Source organism: Saccoglossus kowalevskii, chromosome 10 (genome assembly GCF_978046115.1).
Source record: "Saccoglossus kowalevskii chromosome 10, keSacKowa6.1, whole genome shotgun sequence".
NCBI lineage: Eukaryota > Metazoa > Hemichordata > Enteropneusta > Harrimaniidae > Saccoglossus > Saccoglossus kowalevskii.
Genome location: NC_140650.1, coordinates 20,904,982 through 20,930,910, shown reverse-complemented (window position 1 = coordinate 20,930,910; position 25,929 = coordinate 20,904,982). Strand labels below are relative to the sequence as shown.

The window sequence follows — 25,929 nt, the reverse complement described above, 5'->3', positions numbered from 1 at the left end:
TTATAATGAATTTCCTGATATAATGAACACATAACATGTCCCCCGCTTACAACAAACCCAATGTATTATGTGCTTCAATATAGTGAACATTTCACTATAACAAACTAATTGTATGTCTCCTAAAGAGTTCGTTATAACGAGGCTACAGTGTATTAATAACATCTTACAAAACAGTAATAGATCTATTGATTAAAACATCAACAAATAAATATGGAAATAATTTGCATAACCAATGTCATGCAATTTTCGCCATTAGCAAGTATAATTTGTTATGACTACGTTAATTACTTTGAACTCCAAACTCGTGTTTCTGGGCAATCAACTTTATTTTATTAACATTATTTTGAAAAAGAAAAAAAACGTAAAGCTGTGTGAATGAATTGAAACTACTGCTGATGATGGAAAACTAAAACGGCAGTGTCGACGAAAAATTAGATGGGCACGCGCTCTCTGCGTAAACGGAAACGATGGCTCTGTTTTGTTTGGCTGATATCGATAAGCAACATATTTCTGTTCCTCGTCACTGTGTTAGTAAAATGGTGTTAGTAAAATAGAATATTGCCTTAAAAAGATTTATAAGAAAGTTGCGCAAAGTTATGACCACAATTTTCCGACGAAGTCTTGACTGACAATAATGCTGACAATGGACGTTAGATAAACAAGCATTGTTTGCGACAGGAAACTTATCAGCAAAAATTGTCACATAATTATAGAATAAGCTAAATATGGGTGAGTGGGTGGGGATAATTTTATGTTGTGTAAAATCAGAATTGTGACTGACGAGAGCGTGGAGGAATCAGCAAAATGGCGGACTGGTGTTGAACAAGTCCGCTGGGGGCGCAGTACAAGAAAACACAAGATAAAAACAAATTAAGTTCTAGGGGGCGACCTGCTCTAGAAACAAATCCATAGAAAATTAAACAAAATTGCAGATAATTTATTACAGTATTACAGGTAAGACAAGAGCAATGATGTCAAGGATTGGTGTGGCCATTGTATACCCTATGCCCAACATGCTACTGTACCCAAGACAAAATGCACCATTTCATCAAAATATTAGATATTCAAGGGCTATTTCGAGAGTCAACGGAAGGAATGAGGTAATCCTAGTGGCAGATTATTTTACTAATTTAAATGAAGCACTGTTTTGCCAGACCGAGGCAAAGACAGTAGTGAGAGTACATTGTGTACGAGTGCTCAATTTTATATTTAGGTTTCGTGTACCAAGAGAAATTTATGACAGAAATTATGATTTTCAGTCTGGGGCCGTAGCTTCTATCCAATATCTAGAGGTAGAATAAAGCAATGGCGGGAATGATTATCCAAACAGCACAATCTACCACTAATGCCATTCATTTGAACATCCTACCACAATACACTGAATACTATGACACAAATACTCCTAGTATGTTTTTCTTAGTACAGTGAACTGTAATACCATTGGACCTGATCCCACTAGAGTTGCATTGACTTTAATGTGAGTAAAGAATATGTAAAGAAACAATAGTAATGAATGCATACACATTCAAAATAAAAAGAATGAAATTGAAGACTGGTAGTAAAGTGCCATGAACAGCCTAATAAGATATCACTGTAAAGCAAGTATTGAATAACTGTAGAAGACACAGGGTTACCAAACTACAAAATGCTCACATCAACGATAATTTCAAGACAATCAAGTGTAGGTATTTCACCAGACGATCGTGAAGTGTAGGTAGACTAGATGTTATACGCTAAGTTGGTAATGAACCTTTCTTGATTTGATAAAGAAAGTGTCATTCTCAATACTAGAATGACTAGATACGAATGACGAATCTTGTTGACATAGAACTAAAGCAGGATAATTCCCAAAGTGCAGTAATTTAAGTACTGTTATATATCACAAATAATCTGAAGTTATTCATTCATTTGTACCTCTATTCTGCTCTGCCATTAATGCTGCTGGTATCATGCATTGTTGGTTTGTTCTTATTGATCCAGTTCAAGTTCAAAGCACAATGCAAGGCAGAATATCTTAGAACTGAACTTTCACTGGATATTCAACCTGCATTCAATTAAATTAATTTCTAAATTCTACCATGCAGAAACAACTACATGTATGCATCAAACCATGACACTTTAAACCAAGCTGTTCAATCATTTATTCATTTATTTATTTATTCATTAATTCAATAATTTGAATATGAATACAAATGTTACAGTTTATGATTCTACATATGAACTTGAAAACAACTGAGGGTACATTAATTAATGTACATAAAAACTGAGTGGTCTATTAATTTGCATACAGACAGCATACTGTAAAGGGGGTAATTATTCACTGGGTTTTAATTTAGCTTATTTCGCTGACTGGGAAATGCGCTAAATTAAAGCCCAGTGAATATGTAAAATTTAGCATAGAACACATTATCTAAATGACGAAACCGTGAATTTAAAACACACTGAATATGCCTCAAATGGTAAATCAGTGAAATTTAAACCCAGTGAAAATTAGTCATTTTACAGTATACAAAAACAATAAGACAGCAACAAACATTACAGATGTTTTTTATCTTCAAAATGTGCCTTCTATGCCGAGGAGAATAATCAAAACATTTACTTTACATTAGTTATAATGTTGTGATGGAAAAGTACTGCTTTATTTATTAGTTAAAAAGGTTACACTGAAATTAGACACTACTTCCCTGAAAATGTTTATTTCTTTTATTCTTAGACTAAATGTATGATATCTATTTTGAGCCAGAGCTTATAAATTACTGGGAAAAGTCTACTTAGAAAAATCTCAGAATCCTTGAAGAAAAAACTAAGGAATATACATGAAAAAAGCAATGATAGAAAAAAAAAAACATATATATAGTAAAAATCACTGCAGAACATGTTAAGGAGGCGTTAAGGACGAAAACATTACGTTAAGTCGTTCATTTCATTTGATTGCTCAAATTTAGATTTTATCTGTAATGTGATCTATGGAATTTGAAACAATGTCTCTTGATATGCAAATGAGGCAACATAACATGTGATAAATCATGTGGTCGCTAATGTGATGGATCATGTGATCAATCATGCCATGTGATAATTTTTTTATTATTAGATTATCATTTGATATAAAACACATTAGCGACCAGTCACATGACCTACCACATGAGGCGATACTTTTCATCTACTACCTAATCCATTCAGACGTAAGCTTATTCTCCAAGAATAACTGTACGTGCCAACAGTTCAATTACTTTATATGGATCACAGTTTGACGACGGACGTCTATCTTCTAGATAGCCCTTTCCTTCCTCCGCACACTGCAAAACAAAACAATATAAAAATGTAAAGTCAAAGTAACTCCATGTGTTACAAGTCATTGACAAGATACAGTCCCTGTTGTGGAATAGCAGGAAAAAATGGTGTGTGCGATTGTAACAGTCTGAATATAAAGTCAAAGTAACACCATGTGTTACAAGTCATTGACAAGATACAGTCCCTGTTGTGGAATAGCAGGAAAAAATGGTGTGTGCGATTGTAACAGTCTGAATATAAAGTCAAAGTAACTCCATGTGTTACAAGTCATTGACAAGATACAGTCCCTGTTGTGGAATAGCAGGAAAAAATGGTGTGTGCGATTGTAACAGTCTGAATATAATCGACTTAAATATAATCAGCATTTTAAAGATATAGCACTGCAGAATTTTACAAGTCATTGTCAATAACATAATCCCTGTTGTATTATAGGCAAGAGATTTCGCATGACATGAAGTTTGAATTCAATCGATTCAGGCATGTTGAGATGTGGATCTGGAACTGCAGTTAATCATTTTTAGCTTGATCCAAAAAATAAACTGACGTGTATCAAGGTCCACTGTGTTCAATGTATTTACCTGGTTTAAACAAAATTCGTCTGCACACGACTGAGATTGATGATGTAAATGTGTGGTTTGGATGTTTTTCAGGCCTTAGTTTAAGCTGTCATCCAGCCATCTTGAACTTGATCATGGAACAAATGCATGAGCATATGTCCAATTTAAAGTCTGATGCATGTGTGAAGTTTGAACATTTTTAACGACTAAAATGGCTGTCAAAAATGATCAAAAAAAAAACATGTTGACTATCATGACCTGCCATCATATCAAGTTTGAACCAACTCGGTCAAACATGTTTGAAAAAGAACTATAGATATGCAAATCTATAAAAAAAAATAGCTGAGTCAAAATGCCAAAAGAACTCCAGGGACATTGAAGAGTAGGTGTTCACAACTGTTTAATACTGGATAAACAATACAACCAATTTAGCAGCATAATAATGAATACAATACATGTAATTAACATATTATATTGTTATGTAAATGAGTTGATACTTCATGCTGTTTTTCTGGGGAGAACACTGGTCGCTCCCAACATATAAAACCATCATACGAGTTTGAAACAAATCAGCCTGAGCATGTCCAGAAAAAGTATATTTTAGCGTGTTTTTTTTTTTAAGAAATTTTTGAACAAAATTACCAAACTGAGCATACATCATAAACTCAGCATGTACAACCTTCATACCAAGTTTGAAACAAATCAGGCTGAGTCTATTATCGTGCAGTGTTAGATAAAATATAGCTGAGAGTTCTTTTAGCACATCACAAAATCAATGCCTGTGCTACTAGCTATGTGTAAAATTTAAAAGAATCGGTCCAGGGATGTCCGAGATACAGAGACTAAACAATAAATCCCAGTTTACAGCCTTCGTCCAAAAGGGAGCAACAACAACAAAAAAAGAAAATTTAACATATTGTTACAAAATGAACTAACAAAGCAATTGGGCTCTGTGTGCTCAGTCTTCATCAATGACAGAGGAGCTAATAAGACAATCATTTAATTTGCAATTCCAGCAAAAATGAGAAAATAAAACAATGTGAAATTACCTGTCTTGGGATTCGTATACTGGCTCCCCGATTGGCAATACCGGCTGTAAAGTCATCAATATGGGCAGTTTCATGTGCACCTGTGAGACGTCGTCGGTTATCCATGCCTCCTTTTGGGTCATACGCTTTTATGTGCAAAGAATGTCGTTTAGACAATTTAGTGATGGCATCTTCAATGGCTCTGTAAAAATAGTAATGTAACACTAATTACAAAATACGTAATTCCCCAAAATTATTTACCATGCTCAAATGCCCATTTTAGATTAGAAAATTCTAAATAGTTATTTTGAAAAACATCATACTATAAAGATACATGTATGTAATTTCATTCAACAAGCTAAACAAACTTTATTTGGGGTGGGTGGGTTCATTTTGATTTAACAAGATGTCAGTAGAGGGCACAGTGATGGCTTTGGAGAAATCTGCATGATAAATGAGATACACTATTATTGTAACTTAGCGTAGAGCATGGTAACAAGTGGCGAATCAAGATCAAGGTGTATCTGCACTACAGATTCATCCCATATGCGGGTCAAAGCATATATACAAGACATTGTCAAAAACAGGCTGTTCTCTGATTGGTCGGCCTGTTAGGTGTTCAGATTGGATCTTGCAAGTACCTTGACATTGACTCTCGCTTGTGCAAACATAATGTCTTTCCCATTGTGAAATTACATGTATGTATATTAATTCACAGCAAGAAGTATGTAACTTTACAGTCTATGACTCATTGCATAGTGACAGATTTCTAAATTCATATAATTTAATTTCCATAGTTGAATTCAGCTAACACAGTTTTTAGCATAGAGACATCCTACAAAATTAGTAAAGTTATTTCACAAAATTCTGCAGAAAAATCCTTCTTCTTGAATTAGTTTTTCAATTATGAACCTCAAATGTTTTAACCAATTTCTAATTCAAAAGTAGGAATTGACACTACGGGGATGTTGTTTCCACACAAAAAAAGTTTTGGAACTCTGTTCTTTTTATTTGATTTTTGTCTTTTACAGTTGAGGACATAAAGCCGTGGTCGTTATCAACTGGTTATGATAATACATTTTTATAAATTAAAATTGAGTTCAACATTATACAATCAGCAAATGCCTTAATTTGAATAAGTGGGTGTTCAAAGTTGCTATGTCAAGTAAAGGCATGTGTACACATTATGGATGTAGACGATGTTCAGCTATGTCAAGTAAAGGCATGTGTACACATTATGGATGTAGACGATGTTCAGCTATGTCAAGTAAAGGCATGTGTACACATTATGGATGTAGACGATGTTCAGCTATGTCAAGTAAAGGCATGTGTACACATTATGGATGTAGACGATGTTCAGCTATGTCAAGTAAAGGCATGTGTACACATTATGGATGTAGACGATGTTCAGCTATGTCAAGTAAAGGCATGTGTACACATTATGGATGTAGACGATGTTCAGCTCTTCACGGATGATCCAACCATTAAAGCCAGAGGGTCATCACCTGCGCATGCACGGGAATTGAGTTCCAAGTGACGATAACAACAATGCAAAGGCTCATGGGTAGACGCTTGTTTGTAAACAATGACACGCTAGGGCCATCTGACGCATGCTCGGGTGACGACTCCCCCGCTTTAAATATTTGAATTCGAATGACAGCTAATGATCAGCATTTACATTTGTTTTATAAATAGGTTTATAGACAAAGCCCCAACTGTTGATTGTAATTTTAACCTACTTAATTCCATCAGCTTCTCGCATTGCTTTTGTGCTGAAATTAGTATGACAGCCCGCACCATTCCAGTCACCTTCCATTGGTTTGGGGTCGAAGGTGACGACAACTCCAAAATCTTCCCCAATTCTTTGCAAGATATAGCGAGCTATCCAAAGCTGATCACCCATATTGATTCCCTCACAGGGACCAACCTGGAACTCCCACTGTGCAGGCATCACCTCAGCGTTACTTCCCGAGATCTTGACGCCAGCATACATGCAAGCTCTGTAATGCGCCTCTACAACGTCGCGTCCATATACGTTGGTTGGCCCAACAGCACAGTAGTATGGACCTAAAAGTTAAACGAGATAGTTAAAGTTACGTTATTTTGCACATTATTTCTTTCACACATTTTTGCCAACCAGCAAGCGAATGTCTTAACAAATGTCTTTCACTGATCAGTACTTGCTCGCAATCTTCTGCGACACTGTTGACCAAGGACTCAAACTTGTATATTTAATAGCAGCAGTGAACAACATCAATATTTATCTTTGAGTGCAAACAACCGATCCTTGCCAACGACTCAGTCCTTGTGCAAACATGAAAACATAAACAAGTATGATGTCTTAAAAGAACAACATTTTTACCATATTAGCTTTATCAGAAGTACATACTATGCAGTATTGATAATTCTAAGTATTCAGTTGCTCTCGTACTTTTGGATCTTTCAGCCGCTTTTGATACTGTGAATCACAGCTCATCGATAGGTTGAGATCAAATTTTGGTTTAAATGGTCTCATCATTAAATGGTTTGAGTCGTATTTGAGTAACCGCATTCAAAAAGTGAAAATTGGAAATGTATTTTCTGATATGACGTCTATATTAGAAACTGGTGTTCCACAGGGCTCCGTTTTAGGGCCATTATTGTTCTCAATGTACATGCGTCTATTGGGTTAGTTATTGCAACGTCACGGCGTAAAATATCATTTTTACGCCGATGACACACATATTTATTTATCGGTTTCTGAAGATGATCAAATTCGCGCCCGGGTGATACTTCAAACATGTATTCAAGATGTTAGCGATTGGATGTCTTGTAATTTCCTACTTTTGAATGTGTCGAAAACTGAATTTGTGTGCATGTCGTCTCGGAGTTTCTTACAAGACTCGTGTCCTTTTTCTAGTATCGCAATTGGTGAAGAATTGGTTAGTGCTTCGTCAAGTGCTAGAAACTTAGGTGTCTTGTTTGATTCACAGCTATCTATGGAAACACACATTTCTACTATTTGTAGATCTGGATATTCCCATCTAAGAAATATTAATCGTATTCGTAAATCATTATCCCAACTGATACTGAAAAGTTGGTACATGCTTTCATATCTTCTCTCTTAGACAGCTGTAATTCATTATTGTCTGGTCTCCCTGTAACTAAGATAAAACATCTTATTTGTTTGCAAAATGCAGCAGCACGCCTAGTCACTCATGCTCGAAAATATTACCACATTACAGACATTTTTATTAAACTTCAATGGTTACCAGTTGTACAAAGAATCAATTTCAAATTTTACTTTTACTAGTGTATAAATCTTTGTATGGTTTTGCCCCAAATTATCTATGTGAATTAATTGAAATTTATGTACCGAGTCGTAGTTTAAGATCTGAATCGAAGTTTCTTATTAAAACTCGTCAAATGAGTAGTAAAAAGTCCAAGGTGTTATACAAAGACCGTGCTTTTGAAAATTTAGGTCCTAAACTTTTTAATGAATTACCTCTGTCTGTTCGTTCCAGTCCTTCAGTAGACATTTTTAAATCCAGACTGAAAATGCACTTGTTTAAATGTGCTTTTAATATTTGACTGATTTTTTATTGTATCAGTGCCTTTGATCTTCATATGTTGGAATTGTTGCGCTTAATTAAATAAAGTTATTATTATTATCTTCAATACAGAGATGAATCAGTGTAACATATCGGTCATAAGCCACTATCAGGGTATAAGCCCATCTATGTATTTTTAGACATTTAACAAGTTTTAAGAGCATACCAGGTCATAGGCCCAGGGTGTTTTACGTCGACGATGTGTTAAAATTTATTGAAATGTGTGAAAAAGTGTGGTGGCTCTGACAAGGGTCGTTAAGTTCATGCTTTCATGAAAAAACGTGTATTGACTTCACAGTGCATGGCATACAACACAACATGGTTTGCATTCTTTTTGTTTATTTTATTACTCAAGGATAATGAAAAAGATCTTGTGTTTGACTGTTCTCCCCCAGACCCTAATCATTTTTACACCATAAATTCAGATGGTATGTAAATCGTTTTGTAAATAAAACATGCGTATTGTTGTGAACCTGTTTGTTTCTTCATTGTGAAAGTATTGTGGAAATGAACGACTCATTTTTTCTTGGGGTCACTTCATATGTTGAGCCATGACATGATATAAAACCACAAAATCTATTGATTTAAAGTTGTTGTTACAGAAATACTAATCAGGGATTTTTTTTAAACAAGAGAACTTGGGCGCAGTGCCCTCATGCCATGGCCATGCACCCCCCTCACCCTGGGGAGCAGATCCTCTGGCAACCATAAAATTCTGAATGACCAGGAATCACATGTGGCTACAGTCTTCAACTGTGACCTGTCTGATAGTAATCTTGGCCCCAAGGAAACCATAGAATGCTCCATTTTAACTTAGAATTATCAAAAACTTCACACCCTGGTAGGGCAAACCCTATCTCCCCCACTTGGTGGTGCCGCTAATCCCCTGCTAATTGATGGACCCAGCTATTTGGCACACCCAATCAAATCACTGTAGCAGACAATGGTTGAATCCAACCAGCCAATGAGTGTGCAATGATGTGATTTGGGAATGCTCCAATGTTATTCCATCCAGTAGAAGACTCTTGTTTGAAGTGAATGGGTTTTCGTGTAGATAAAACCTGAATTTACATATACCTTGTGGTCCAGGATAGCCTTGCTTTGGCCAACCAAAGGGATGGCCATCTTGGGTTAATAATGTATATTCCTGTTCCATGCCAAACCATGGAACGTCATCCTTCACTTTATCCATTATTTCTTTACTTGTATGTCGGAGATTAGTTTCTGAGGAATAATCAGAAAAATGATTGAAATTTCTTCATGGATGAATCAAAAGAAGATACCCAGGGAAAAGAAATGGACCATATACCGTATTTATCCAGGTAAGAGCCCAGGGTTCTGAACATGGAAAATCGCCAAAAAGAACGGGTGGGCATTTGTCCGGATATCCCCGGCAAAAAAAAAGAAAAATCGCGAAAATTGGCAACATGCAGATCGAACTGCGACAGGGAATAGAACGGCAAATGAAAACATGCAACAGAAATAAATGAACAATATGCAGCATTAGAAGTAAAACAAAAATAATGTATTGCTCAGAATGTGACAAATAAACCAGAAATAAAAAAAATCAACAGTGAAGAATCATTTGAATTAGAATTTCCTGTCCCATACGCGTGAATTATTTCCGGTTTTGACAAATACCAGATCAACAGCCATACAATTACAAGATCAATAATAATTTACGTAGTAAAATTAAAAAAGTTTATAGTTATCTGAAAAAAAGACATCTCAGATCTCTATTTGTACATTTAATGCTATCTTCGTAACTAAAAGTCAAAATCCTGAAATCCCCAGAATTTGGACTTAGCACATTTAATCCACAGATTTCACTGTCTGTCAGCTTGGCACTTTTATGTCTGAACAGAATAAAGAGATAAGAAAAATGGGGTCGCGGCAAACAACTCGCACAATGTTTTTGTTTACCCTCTGGCAATCATCTTTGACTTTTAAGCATCCGCTTTACCGATTGGCTAACAATGACATCACTACTAGTATTTCATCATAAAGGTCAATGCAACATTGCTTTTTTTTAACAGACTAGGCGTTCATCAATCATGGTGAAAGTTACCATTCAGCAAGTTAAGGTGGTTGGAATGTCCCACTATGGATATTGTGGTGGGTTTGAATTAGAAAGATTTTTTTTTCTTAAACAACAGAAGAATAATTTCTGTGACAGAAAGGCAATAGCTGAGATGAAAGATGGTAAAGAAGTTGGCAGAATTCGGCGTGACATTGCAAAATTGCTTGCCCCAGTTATGGATTCGCAAATATTTTATAAAGCCAAAACAACATGCTTTCAACCACTCGGGTACGGGTTGCTACAATATTGCAACATTGGTTTCATTGTCGGCGACGCTAAAGCCGAATGAGTGCGACACTTGCTTCGCGGCTCTCATTATACTGTAAGATTTGCTTGAACCGTGCTGCTCTATTTATGTCACAGCTATTTCGCGTTCACACCTCGTATTACGCAATAGACATTTACTTTTCAACATTTTTTATCAGAATCACAATGAACAAAACAAGGTTTTTGTTATTTTATTTTATTACAGGTGTAGAAAAAAAAACCTCCTGGGCGTTTGCTAGGATATGACCTCAACTCCCTTATTTTATCAAAAGGAGGTGGGGGGGGGGGGGCGTTTGTCCGGGCATGGGCTCTTAGCCAGATAAATACAGTAGGATAAGGTACGAAAAATTCTACACGGACACACAGACAGTGATACAACCTGAGGATATCATTATATCTATGTTACCTGCAATTATGAAACAAGCTCACTAAGCTTAACCGATAAAATATTAAAATACGTCAAATAGAATGCCAATTGACAACCTTGGTACACAAATGCCAACAAAAATCCAGCATAATCTTACCGGTTAATCGTCCGTCATATTTAAACGTTTCACACAAAGCCAAGATGTTTTTCCCTCGTCGGAATGGATCTCTGTAGATGGCAACTGGTTTGAGATAAATATCGCTGTTTGACCCCTCAGCCTGTCCTGTACTCGACCCATCATAATTCCAGCTTGGAATCTCTGTAAAGACAGAATAAAGTGTTATGGAACATGATGAAGATGGATGAAGAATTAGGAAGAAGATTTCCACAAATTGATCTTCAACATCTGGCCAGATAAATTTAAATTTCACACTAGTGAGTGTATATACAATGCATTATGGGAAAGAAATTAAAATTTTACACTACTCAGCATATGTACGATGCATTATGGGAACGAAATTCAAATTTTACACTACTCAGCATGTTACTGAGCATATGTGCGATGCATTATGGGAAAAAAATCGAATTATACCCTACTGAGCTTATGTATGAGCGAAATTCAAATTTTACACTACTTAGCATATATACAATGCATTATGGGAAAGAAATTTAAATTTTACACTACTAAGCGTATATACAATGCATTGTGGGAAAGAAATTCAAATTTTACACTACTTAGCATATATACAATGCATTATGAGAAAGAAATTCAAATTTTACACTACTAAGCGTATATACAATGCATTGTGGGAAAGAAATTCAAATTTTACACTACTGAGCGTATATACAATGCATTGTGGGAAAGAAATTCAAATTTTACACTACTTAGCATATATACAATGCATTGTGGGAAAGAAATTCAAATTTTACACTACTTAGCATATATACAATGCATTGTGGGAAAGAAATTCAAATTTTACACTACTTAGCATATATACAATGCATTGTGGGAAAGAAATTCAAATTTTACAATACACACTACATGTACTTAGCATATAAAGCACAATGCATTCAGAAACTTTTATTGTTATACTGAAAACTCGCTAAATTAAACATCAAACTTCTTAAAAATTAAGTCTAGAGAAGGACAAATTTAAAGACATTTAAAGTTATTGCTGTAGTTGTTTGGGGGAGTGATTTTTACATTGAAAGTCCTTTATGTTTCTCTTGATTTTTCACTCCATGTAAAAAAAACATGCAATTAGTCACATAAAATACTTCGGAAATGTGAAAATAGATTGATAACAAATGAACCTTAGTCAGTGCCATTGTAATTTGTACACGATTCACTCTGGGTAAAGGTTGAATAACCCCAGATAGTAGAACTGTTAACGAACCCAGAACAACAACTACCACAATAGCAATGCATAAACTATTGAATAATATCAAGAAAAATTAAGTATGCAAAATAGACTGATTAATATTCATGAATATGGAGTGAAATATAATAAACCGTGATATATTTATAGAGTTGTAATCTGAGTACTGAAATTTGATGCAAGTGACAGAAGTAGAAATTTTTTGCTGAAACTTACTCAGCTATGTTCTCAAGTTCAAGGTCAATTTTGATATCAAATTTTAACTCCATTGTAGTGTAAACTTACCACTTGGGTCCTTTGGTGATGCATCTAACGTCCTAGTTTTACTACGCAGAAATTCCCCAGTACCATCTATCCATATATACATACATTGTATCATATCTTCTGGTTGTTCCAATGTCATGTATGAATGGTAAATGCTTTTATTAAGTCGAGCGCTGTACTCCATTTTGAAAGACAGAAAGTTATCACTTTAGAAATTATTACCACGTGCAAAGCTGGAAAAAAAAAATATAATTTTAAGTTAACACATTCAAGTTACATAAACCTTACAAGCTGATGACCTTGGACTTGTGATTGTAGACGGAAATCCTGTGGATGAACACAAACAAAGGTTCAGCCCTACCCTTGGTGTGTGTTTATGCCATAGACTAATTGTCACTCACAAGCATGGATGTACAGTGACAACAACAACAACACCGTGGGTGTGTATAATTGTAACACGTCACCTCACTAGATAGTTACCTGTTGCTAATGTACCACTATGTTTGAAAATTAATACCACCAGTATCCAGATAGTCACACGGGTCAGAAATATACATGCCCGCAGTGTTCTTATATTTTGTTACAATCACTGAGTGTCCCTGCTCATGAGTGATTTCCCACTAACTGCGTGTCAATAACATTAATGGTTTTAGTGTTCGTCATAAGGTCACTGGTCAAGATTTATTAACAAATAAATGCAAAGGGGTCTCTTTATTTAGTTTCATATTGTATTCAAGATGGCGGCCCCCCATATAGTGAATATCGATAAGTTCCTTGTTTTTTTATTAAGTATCATGTCATGTACGCCAGCTGAATGTGGTTGGGTACTGTCACCTGGCACCAAAATGTGTATTTAAAAAAAGCTCAATAAAAATTACCATAGGCTCAAACCATTATTTGTGCTGGGAAAGTTCATCAACTCATAGTATAATTATTCGTAATTTGAATGAATACATGTTTTTGTACCAAAGAATGAATAATATGAGGTGAACTTGTAATTAATATTGTAAACATTTTTCCCTGCTATAAATTTTGCTGATTTAGATATTTTATTAACACAAAATTCCAGAAAAATCACTGGCATTTGTGTCATAGAATCTCAGAAAAAATTCCACTGCCACAAAATTTTTATTTTCTATTTTCACCGACTCATTAAAATTTTTACAGCTGTAACACTAACCCTCTCATAAAAAACTCAAATGGGGTGGTACAAATTTGAAGAAATATCTGCACAGAGAAAAAAATGATAAAGAGAAAATGACAGAAAAATATCTCAACTATTTCTAAGAAAAAAAAATTGTCACAAGCAGAGATATAGACATGCACTCAAAAAAAGGCAGTAACATTCAGGCAAAAAAATACGGAAAGAGTTCATTAATGGCACCCCTCACCTCTAATCTGAACCCTAACCCCCAACCCCTAATATAATTCAATAAGCCCCTCCAAATAACTACAAGTGACCCAAAGAAGGGTATACACAATTGAAATGGGCACTGGAGGGGCAGTGTTAGTAGAGTTTTTAGTGAGGGGGTCCTAAGGAACTCTTAGCAAAAATACTTCAAAATTTATCAGAAAAATAATTTGCAGTTCTTCTACCATCTTCTGTCAAGGAGTTTAGAGTGATCAACCCATACCACGGCATTTATTAAACTTGTGGAATTTCATTCACATTAAACACAAAGTAGGAAATGACCTTGAATGACCTCGCATGAACCGTTCATACACAGAACACAGTCTGAATGAATTAAACATTTAACAAAAATCCACAGCGAGAAATGTACAGATGATTGCACGAAACATCATTTATGTGGAACAATGTCAATAGATTCACGTGTCAGCCGTTTCGCGGGAATTTTCCACGTGTGCTTAGCACATGGAAACCGCAATTGATCAATATTATTGTTGTACGTGTTATATATACAAGACATATGGACGTCTACTTCAGTGATAAGAAACCCTGCGCAGCCGTCTAGTGTCATGTTGTCGTATAGTGACAATCAATTATAGGTTACGAGATTACAGTACGGGTACGCGTGTGTACCATTCCTTAATTTCTTTGAATGGCTGCGATGACAGTTCAACACTGAGGGACACCATGTTAATGTCGTACTACTGATCAAGAAAGCCTTTGCTGGCCATGCTCAGTCACACTACTGAAATGTGCTGTGTTAGCGACAAAGTACAGGCATAAATCATATAGTGTAAAGTGCAGTGCAACAGTTTAAAAAAAACAATGAAACTCACCTACAATCTGCGTGCGATATATGATGACTCGGAGAACGTAGATTCACTCAGTGAAAACATGAATATTCATGAGTTAACCCTCTGAGACTACAGACACTGGATGATTAATAATGTTAATTTTTTCCATAAACTACTTGTATAAGGCTTTAGAAACTTGGCGAAGGTAACTATTGTGCAAATTATTTGAATTATCTACAATTTCAGTATTTATATTATAAATATAAACGGAAAAAACGTTAATGCCAGCAGGAATGGGTCTACTCAGGTTTGCGGGCTGAAAATGAATAAATACTATTGTTTTTTTAAAAAGTCATCCGCTATACGCATATAAATTTATATTTAAAAAAAATAGTATTTATTCATTTTCAGCACTAAGTGACTGTGGGTCTACCGCCTGAAAATAGCGACCATGTAGTAGGAAAATTTGGGTCTCAAAAGCAGATTTTCGGGGACGTAATGCAGATTTTTAGGAAAAGTAATGTAAATTCTCTTAATTTGTTTTTTTTCGAAATTTAACCAATGATATTTATGGATTATTTCTCGAAAAAGTCTCCCATATCTAAGGATTTTTGTAGGGGAAAACTAACTCATTGGAGCGGCGCGATGATGAATGATCGTTCCTGCTAAAAAAAAGAACCATAGTCCATTTTCGCATTTTGACTGTCCCGTACGATCCATGAACAATTTTATTTTCTTGGGTTAATACGATAACTCGAATTTCACTGAACAGTTAATTCAACATCAACTTATAATTCTGGTGTGGTTGTGTTTCTAAACTATGGGCGTGATCAATTCTCTAACTCGATGTATTTTTGAGTCATTCAAGTTGAATTTTTGACCTTTACTATTAGGTCAAATTCGAGATAGGTGACCTGTGTTCCAGTGTAAGCTGTTCTAGGTCCAAACTGCACACTTTCATCGGTATCATACACCGCTCATCAAATTGTCCTGACACTTGTGGGCTACCCCCCGTCTCGGAGTACATGGGGGAATATGAGAGGGTGCTGGTGGCCATACATCTCAATGATTTGTCAGTGTGATAATCGAACCCCTACCGCACCCCCAATCCCCCGCGCCACGTCCACCATCGAGAACATAACTGATGTTTTTACTACACAACCACTCTGAATCATGTTTACCTTACGCAATCAAGTTTTGTGCAGTTTACGGATTTTATATGTAACTGTAGTAATCTATTAAGGTCTTGATTTTATAACATCCTAATGCATATGTGCATTATGCATGGCATGCACGTAGAACACGCGTGCTATACATGGAAACGGAATAGATGGCGTCCTTGGCCTGTGTTATTAATTCAGGTGCCATATAGATCAAATATATGAAATATCATTCGCCCATTGGATGTGTACCGTTGGCGTGCATAGTGTAGGTAAAAGAGAAATTTCAAGGCCCGGTTCCCGGGGTCTGGTTCAGGACCGGGTTTCAGTGTTTGTACAGGGTGTTTGTATTACCATGGTATTACTTAGCCAAGACCAAATCGCCCCAATGTTACAACCGACGTTATAGTGGTACTTTGGGGGTGGGGCGACTACCCCAACCTAGATGGGTTGATTTCACTCATCTGCATTCTAATCACGTTTTTTTAATGCACGTTCACATCTCGTTTCAGAGCAAATGACTTTGACCTTACAAGCTTCTTTTACCTTTTCACGTTTACTCTTTCACCCGGTGGCGACACTTTTGAAACAAATGAGTGTACTATCAAGGGGAAATTCTCTTTCTCTCGGGGGTCTCCACACTTGTCAGGGGGAAAACTCGTCTCGTCTCTCTATCTCGTCCCCTTGAGGTACGGGATCGGGAAAGTCACTTTAACTTTACAGTCAAATAAGGCACACACAACGGAATACGTTTCAGCTCTCGTCTTAGTCGATCTTTTGGAGCACTCTATAAGACACATAGCTGCAGTTCTGTAGCTCGCTTGGTTTCGCTGTCGGTTATTTTGTTCGTCGTGGTGTTAACGCGAAACCAGGGTTTCCCAGGGTTTCCCTGGTTTCGCGTTAACACCACGACGAACAAAATAACCGACAGCGAAACCAAGCGAGCTACAGAACTGCAGCTATAAGACACAGCGCCCTGGGGAAAAGTCCCCAAGACTCTCGCAAGGCTGACCCAAGACTAGCCCAAGACTGGACTGCCTCAAGGCTCGCCCCAGGACTGCCTCGACTCTCGACTGCGTCTGTCGTGGAGTATTCGCCAAGACCAACTCAAACTCTCTTTATTCATTTTCAAAACTCTGACCAATTACAAAACAGTAAAAAGACTCTAGGGCGTAACCTTCAATCATAAAGCCAATCACACTAAGTACTGAATACGTCATATCTTTTGATTAATCGTTCACTACATTAATAACTACGGTCGTCAGAATAGCGACGGTATCTTGTAATTAGTTCCAAACCACTGAGCCAAGTTCCGTCCAAAACTTCAAATAGGCCTACACGATGACAGACATAACACAGCAATTCGCTAATAATCAACTAATTAAGTCGGTCAACAGATACGCGAAAACAAATTCATGACAGTACCAGTAATCACCCGCGTTCTTGTTTTCAAGGAGGGGTGGGCTGTTCGGTATCATATACTGTGAAATCAGAAATAAGGGGTATTTTTCCAGAATTTGGTATAGTGAAGTTGCTAAGGTGTTCGGTTTGGCCTCGCCTTCAACGTTTGAAAAGTAAACAAGTATTTGTATATCAACTTGAAAAGTTCCACTATGTTTGATGGGGGATGCTCAAATCTGAAATAATGAGATGCTAGATTGTTCGAGTTACGGACATCGAGTTACGAACACAAAATGACCACGCCCATATTTGTTTTCGAGACTACACCCACATTTGCGAAACCACGCCCTTATTGTAACTCGATGTTCAATTAACATGTTATATGGTTCCCGTAACTCGGAGTTCGGTTAACTGTTAATCAAAGTTCAAGTTACTAAATGTGGACGTTCAACAAAAAATAAAATGTATGTTGCCCATAACTCGAAGTTCTGTGAACATCGAGTTACAATTTGCTCGTGCTTTCGCAAAATTGGGCGTTGTCATTTTTGATAAGAGATACAAGTTTGGCATATTACCTCGGTCGATCTGCGAAGATATTGTGAGTTTTTCCGCAAAATACCATCTAAAACATGTAAATGATCAATATAAATTATGTTCAATCATAGACCTTAGAGACCTTGTATTTTCAACTCAAATTTGGCAGACTTCCACAGGAACCTAGTCTGTTGATAAGCAAGTCACGTGATATTAATATGCACGAGACACATCAAACAGCGTCTCATAACATTCAGCCAACATACGTGGTCCTACTTTAGATTTGTCTTCTCAACATTGCATATTACGTGATACGTGGGTAAATTTAAAATTTAAAACAAAGTGTATATCAATTGCAATATGATTTTTTTTGTTAATTTTTTAATTGTTATATTTCCAAGGGAGTGTGACAGTATTTTCTAGCTACTACACCAACTTCAACCATGACGATTGCATGATTTGAGTACGAAAGAAATGCAACCAGACGACACTGATTACCGGTGTTGAACTACTTTATTTCACCTCTGACTCTGATACATGATATTCAAACTCAAGTTCATTTAAACTATAGAGGGCGGTATGTCATCATGACATTAGGCTAAGTATATAAACATTACAACGGTGACGTCGGTTGAGGGGACAGGATGGGTATTTTTTACCTAACTTTCATTCAATTACATCAACAACTTGGAGGCTTGTTTGCAGTTAATTCATTATACGCATATTTACCGTTTCGTGCATACAGAATAATGCATTTTTTTGTTCTAGAGTTCGTGGTGTTTCACATGAAACGTTTTCCTGACATGCAGTAGTGTGATAGATAGATAGATAGATATTTGGAGGATGATTCTAGTGATTCACTACTGGCTACGAACGAGACACCATAGTGTGTGGCATACTCTCACAACATTACTACGTGATACTGAAGCCCGTTGAGATAAACCATAGAAATAAGATCTCTACGTAATGAAAACAGCCATAGAAAATTACACATTTATTATATCCATTCAGAACAATGGTACGACATGACGTAAAATAACGCGCGGCGTATCATTTTATCATAAGTACCAGTATTTCCTTTTGTTAAGCGGTTAAACAATAGTATATAATCGTACATTTATAGCAGATACCCATTGTATACGCCCGCTAGAGTTAAAAAGGCACTTCCAGTTAAGCCTAATCTCACAACAAATTAACTTTCTAGATTAAAATTACAATGGATAACAAAATATAGATTAACATTGTAGACAACCTAAACAACAGTGTCCCATGATTCTTTGGTGCAATACCTATGCTGACACCGACATGATCTTTACTGTATATTGTATGGCCGCTAATTATTTCGAGAAGCTAAAAGATGATGGTTAGATTGTTTATGCAATCTGTAGTTTTGGGGCCACAACTACAATAAAGAGCAATCAGATGATGTTTAACAAGATAGAATCTGTTGAAAACAATGGGACGGTGTCAAATACGGCGAACTCTTTAGTTCTTATCACTTGGCGTATCTATTTGCAGCGTCGTGACACGTACATGATGCCAACATCACCGTGGTCGTTTGAGTGTAGAAAAAGTGACATATCGAAACTGTGGCTAAATTGATTGTTAAAACATGCCATTGCCGTGAATTGTGTGTATTTAACGTTCAACTAACTAACGGAATATTTGAGTCTTTACTAATGTTTGTGCCCGGGTTAAAGCGGGGGAGGGTCGTCACCTGCGCACGCGCGAGAATTGAGTCCCAAGCGACAATAACAACACACGCTAAGAACGCAAAGGCTCATGGGTAGACGCTTGTTTGTAAACAATGACACGCTATGGCCATCTGACGCGTGCGCTGGTGACGACTCCCCCGCTTTAAGTAATTCGAAGCACAAGCGCATTAACGTTTTAACTAATTCATCTTACGAATACCGCTAACTTTTATAAGTTGTTGTGGTACGTCATCTTTATTCATCATTCTTTACAGACATGTGGCCCAGATTGAGACAAAAATAGAATTTTATTTTTTAATTAGCTTGATACAAAGTTTGTCTTTTCAATGCATGATGAATGAAAGCATCAGGATTATTCAAAATACAGTGATTAGTAGAACAGAAAATATATATAAACTTCTCATATAAACATGTTCTATCGTGTATAGGTGACTGTATTATTATGCTCAGGCCACACCGAATTAATTTTATGGATGACATCCGCGCGCGCATTAGTTTTCGCCTGTTCTAAAAAAAAAAAACACATCTCCGACGACGAGTCTCCACAGATTGGTTTTCTGTTCAGAACTTGCCGACTCATATTGTCGCAAAGCGCCGGCTTGTCGTAAAACTCGTTTTGTACTACCTCAAAACGTGCTAATTTTGTCGTAAATGACCTTCTGCACATGCGTATTGCGTTGCTGGGAATTCCAACATGGCGACCACGCCATCAAAATACTTGAGCATAAAAGTTCAGAGGAAAAACGGAGGGATTGTTGTAGACTGGTACGCAATTGACGTCGGACAGGGAGATGTGACGTTTACACAGCTATACGAGAGATTGGTAGCGACAAGCGAGTTTCGCCCAGACAACTTTAAGGACATATTGTCCAGAGTGGCTGTCCCGCGTTTCTTCTGCAATGATGAGAGAAATGGGAGAGGAGTGGAGGCGTATGGTGGCCTAAAAGTCAGTCAGGCGACAAGTCAGTTCGATTGCTTTGTTCGCGTTGAAGCCGACAAAACTGCAACGAAAGCAGAGGAAGCTCCTCGGCCGAAGTCCGCTTTTGAGATGAAGAAAAGTTTCTTATTATTTTTTTTTTCATTTTCTGATTTGGATAATTTGCTTGCACACACAGTCAGTAATATTTTGATCATATGACAAATTTTCATGAAGATACATGTACATAATTTTCTGCATCCAAATTTGTGTTGGTGTTTGTTTTTTTCAATATCCAGCCTCTTATAATTTGTTACATAGTTGAAGTAGTTCTAGAGCATCTGAAGTGTCACTTTAAAAGCTGTAGTTTGAATGTCAAAGAAGTTAATTTCCAGGTTGCTGTTGACAAACTTATTGTTCATTTTTAATTCATTTTTTTTCAATACAACACAGTAAGTTTTTCTTTATTTAGTATTTATTTATTTATTGTTGTTTTTATGATACACTGTGTTCTGTAGTTCAATTCGTAATTTTTATACCAGCTCGTAGTCCTATGGTTTTAGCAGGGTTTTTTTTTCGCCCTCTCGCATTAGATTTGAGGAGGAGGATGTCATCCATAAAATTAAATCAGTGTGGCCTTACCTACTTCGATGTTCAATGTATGTGACGAACCTTTGAGCCAGGACAAGGCGATTCGATATTTAAAGCGGGAGGGTCGTCACCTGCGCACGCGAGGGAATTGAGTCCCAAGCGACGATAACAACACACGCTAAAAACGCCCATGGGTAGACGCTTGTTTGTAAACGATAACACGCTATGGTCATCTGACGCATGCGCAGATGACAACCCCTTTAATAGGGATACGTAACTTAAAGCGCGGTGGTATGGTCGTCCAAGTGTTTCAAAAATGGCTAGATTAAATCGAAGACGCTAATTTTTATTTCGTGCACGAAAAAACTCATTTGGGTATGCTGAATTTGTATTCGACAACGCTAAATTTTCATTGGTGCACGCTAAATTTTCATTGGTATGAGTTAAAATTATCGAACATGCTAAGTTCCATTGGTAACGTTAATAATATGGCTCCAGCTAAACTTGGATTCGATAGTGCTGAAAAAAATCGAGAGCGCTAACAAAAATCGATAGCGCTAACAAAAAATCGATAGCGATAGAAATTTTCTAGGGAGCTAAATATTGCACACAAAGTTAAGGTGTCTCAATCTTTAACCCGGAAGTATAATGAAGAGATCGGGGAAAACTACTTTTTATCAAAACGATCGATTTCAATATCATGGCAGATGAAAGACTGCTTGACGAAATGTTGTCCACTGTCGCCGAAACATTGAGGTTAATGAACTCGCATGAAGGAGAAGTAGGTGCAATTGTGGTTGAAAACCATATTTCAAGGTAGAGAAGATGTTCATGTAATAATAACAGTATATTATCGTACCCTCATTTGGATACAGTACGTGCAGAACTCTTACACTAATATCATTTATGTGTGTACGATGTAAAGTATGACTAATCCAGTTATTGGAAGAAACAGACAGATCTATTTTCCAGATGGTGACTAAAGATGACAATGATTCACAAAGGTTTATAAAACAACTTAGCCATGAACTTACAGACTCAATTTAGATAATAGATGCCTATTATATAATAAAAGCTGTTTATATCTAAACTAAAGGTCCAGTGAATAATTATTGGATGACTTTTGTTATCACATGCATCTTGCAGTGACATTTAATCATCATATTTTCCATATTACATCCTTGATCTGCAAATGTGATTGGTCCTTGTTGAGAATTTTGACTTTTCCATCTAGTCACCTCCTAAAATTCCAACACATAGGCTGGTTTAAAGAACAAATAAATTATTTTTGAAAAAAAACAACTTTTTTTTTGAATATTGTCGCTGATGGTTTCATGCATTATCATTATGCGTTTTCATTACAAATCACATTTCAAGGATTTCAGTGTTTTTAATTAGCTAATTGTTATTCTCTATATATGATCCATTAAAGTGGAACTACAGTCGCTTTGTTTCTGCTGATCACAACAAACTAAATATCATCAGATTTGACCAAAGGTCAGAGGTCTGTGTTCCCAGTAGGAGATGTGCATTGTTGTATGTGCTCAAATTTTTTATGAAGCAAATCATTTATCTTGTAATAATATCATTGGTAATGTATCTCCCAAATCTCATGGAATACTAGACTAGGTTTCAATGCCATAGTGATACACATTTGCAAATCTACCAGTAAAATTTTAACAGAAACAAGATGTCAGATAATCGATATAACCACTCCTATGAATTGGGTGCCAAACTTTTGATCAAGATCTGAAGCCACCGGAAAATCTGTTTAGTCCAAAGTTATCAAAACAAAAACAATACATAAAAAGCAGAACGTTGCATCCACATCTTGAAAAGAAAATTGTACTCAAAAATATATATATTCTGTTACAGTTCATTCGACAAAACATTTTTTTGTATATAAATATAGTATATAAATTTTGAAAATCAAAATTCACAGGAATTTGTTTCAGCTATTAGAACAGAATGATAGAGCTTTTATAATACTGATTTAAGAACGCACTTCAAAAACAAAGATTGCAGTGTTTGAAGATATAGATTCTCAGGAGGCGACAGTACTGTTGACTTTTCTCTCCACTGGACACCAACTAACTATTCCATTCCTTGGCAATTCAACATCTGTCCATTGTCATATACTATGTCAACTCTGATTAACTATATACTGACTATGTACTAGTAATCCAATCACTATAATTATTATAGTTGATTTGCATACAAAGCAGAACTTGCAACATGATAGTTATTCCTGTAGGTTTTTTTTTACTTTTTAAATAATACAGTAGTCACATAATGAATATAATAAGGCAGTTCATATTTGTCTCAGTGAATTTTTGACAGACGCTTATACAAAATACTTGAGCGAAAGCCAGCTAAGATTTTCTGTTATCTTGCATGTTTTACGAATCTATTCATGTCTAAATGCAGCACTTTTTTTCTGAGACTCAGATGAGGCATTTGAATTACTTTCAATAAAGCTAGAAATGATGTCTTTTAAAATAATTAGACACCAATGTTTTTTGTAAGATATTTACATCAATCAACATGATTTTGTAGACTGCTTTCCCACTGCTGTTTCAATCCTAAAACTTGTTTGTATTCAAAATTAATTATGAAAATGCATATTCATATTGAAACAAACTATGATAAAGGGCAAGATCACCAGAGTTCAATTATATTTTTGAAAAGTGTGTCATAGGAACCACAATGTTTTTTTGTTGTATCAACTAACCGAAATAATTATGTCAGAACTATTTCCTACATGTTTGGTTTGTATGTCAAACTGATATCAATCTTGGTACAGTGAGTTGTATTGTAAACACAGTAGACTTGCTTCAATTCCTATGATCTCAGTAGATCTTTAGAGCACAGATCCTTATATCACATAATTTATATTAAATAATACACTAATTATCACTGGATTACATACATGTATGTTATGCATTTATAAGCAGATCAATTGTCAATGAAATATTGTGTTTTCTATTTTTTATTCTAAATAGTTTGTATTGCATGCTGGTGACTTGTGATCTAATAATTGAATGACTACCCATTGAATCTAGTCCTGATATATTACCATCATGGGAAACCTTATCTAGAAGCTTGCTGTATTTTGTAGAATTCTGGGAAAATAGTTTTCAGAAGATGACACATGCCAATCAAAATGCATTTGGTCCAGTTAATGTAGTTTTGGATGAAAGTTCAAACCAAAGAGACAGGGGAAGACCAAGGCTAGATATTGATAAAGCCCAGATAGAAAGCTTGTTTGGAATTGGTTTTTCCCTGAGTACAATTTCAAAAATGTTGCTTTGTAGTCGTACCACGCTGTGGCGAAGATGTCAAGAGTTTGGCATATGTCAGTTGAAATACAGTAACATCACAGATGCTGAGTTAGAGGATGTAATGGAAGAACTGGTGCACGAGTATCCAAACTCTGGACTGGTTATGCTGAAAGGTGTTCTCAAAAGCAGAGGGCTACATATACAGAGGGAAAGGATCAGACATGCCATGATTACAGTCAGTCCAGTTAATGTTGCACTTAGACGAATGACTAATTCGTAGAAGACAATATTCTGTGCCTGGGCCTAATGCGCTGTGGCATATTGATGGCCACCATGCACTTATTCGATGGAGGTTAGTCATTCATGGTGGCATTGATGGGTATTCAAGGATGATAACCTATTTAAGCTGTGCTTCCAACAATAGAGCAGAAACTGTTGCTAATCTTTTCAGAGAATCTATTGACAAGTATGGAATGCCATCACGTGTTCGATCAGACAAAGGTCTGGAAAATGTTGAAGTTGCACGAATGATGGTAAGAGAGAGAGGTGTTGGTAGAGGTAGCCACATTGCTGGCCGTAGTGTACACAACCAAAGAATTGAGAGATTATGGCGGGACGTATTTACCCATGTTGTACACACATTTTATTGGTTATTTTATGATATGGAAGGAACCCATGACTTGGATCCAGCTTCCCAGATTGATGTCTATGCTCTACACTATGTTTATTTACCCAGAATTAACAACATGTTGAGTGAATGGGCAGCTGGTTGGAACTGTCATGCTTTACGTACTGAACATAATCTTTCTCCAAATCAGATGTGGTCTGCAGGTATGGTGTCATCAGCTAACTCTCAGCAGACGGGCGTTTCTTCATTTTGGAATATTGATCACGATGCTGATGGATGCATGTATGGAGTAGATCGAAACGGACCAGGGCCAAATACATTTGATGAGGGAGATATTGCAATACCGGAAATAGACCTGCCACTTACAGAAGAACAAATTAATGATCTGACAATTTTGATCCAACTGATGTCAGTGACTGTTATGGAAAAGATATATATTTGAGAGTGAAGAACCATTTGCTCACCATTCTGTAGTGAACTTCTGTTGGAAATATTTTCAACCTTAGGGTTTCTATACTTTGCATTTGGTGCTTCTCATGTGCATATAAAATCAAAGGTAGCTTTGAAGGTATTGGGAGGCATGAATAAAGATTACTGTATTTATTACTATATTAGTAACACATTTTCATAACACATAAAGCATTGTGTTTATTGCATGAAATCATTGAAATATATTTA

At 36.2% G+C, this 25,929-nt stretch overlaps 2 protein-coding genes across 2 annotated transcripts; one reads left to right on the top strand and one right to left on the bottom strand.

Annotated features, from left to right (window-relative positions):
* Positions 1-2,497: 2,497 nt before the first annotated feature.
* LOC100375536 (glutamine synthetase-like) lies at positions 2,498-15,137 on the bottom strand. Its single transcript, XM_002737881.3, has 7 exons — positions 15,068-15,137; positions 12,845-13,056; positions 11,338-11,499; positions 9,544-9,690; positions 6,616-6,943; positions 4,898-5,078; positions 2,498-3,296 (listed from the first exon to the last, which is right to left on the bottom strand). The coding sequence occupies exons 2-7, from the start codon at positions 13,005-13,007 to the stop codon at positions 3,189-3,191; spliced, it is 1,089 nt and encodes a 362-aa protein (XP_002737927.1). The 5' UTR covers positions 13,008-13,056; positions 15,068-15,137; the 3' UTR covers positions 2,498-3,188.
* A 9,875-nt stretch (positions 15,138-25,012) lies between these two features.
* Positions 25,013-25,693, top strand: LOC146737963 (uncharacterized). The gene has a single exon (XM_085504636.1). The coding sequence runs from the start codon at positions 25,013-25,015 to the stop codon at positions 25,691-25,693; it is 681 nt and encodes a 226-aa protein (XP_085360762.1).
* Positions 25,694-25,929: the final 236 nt, after the last annotated feature.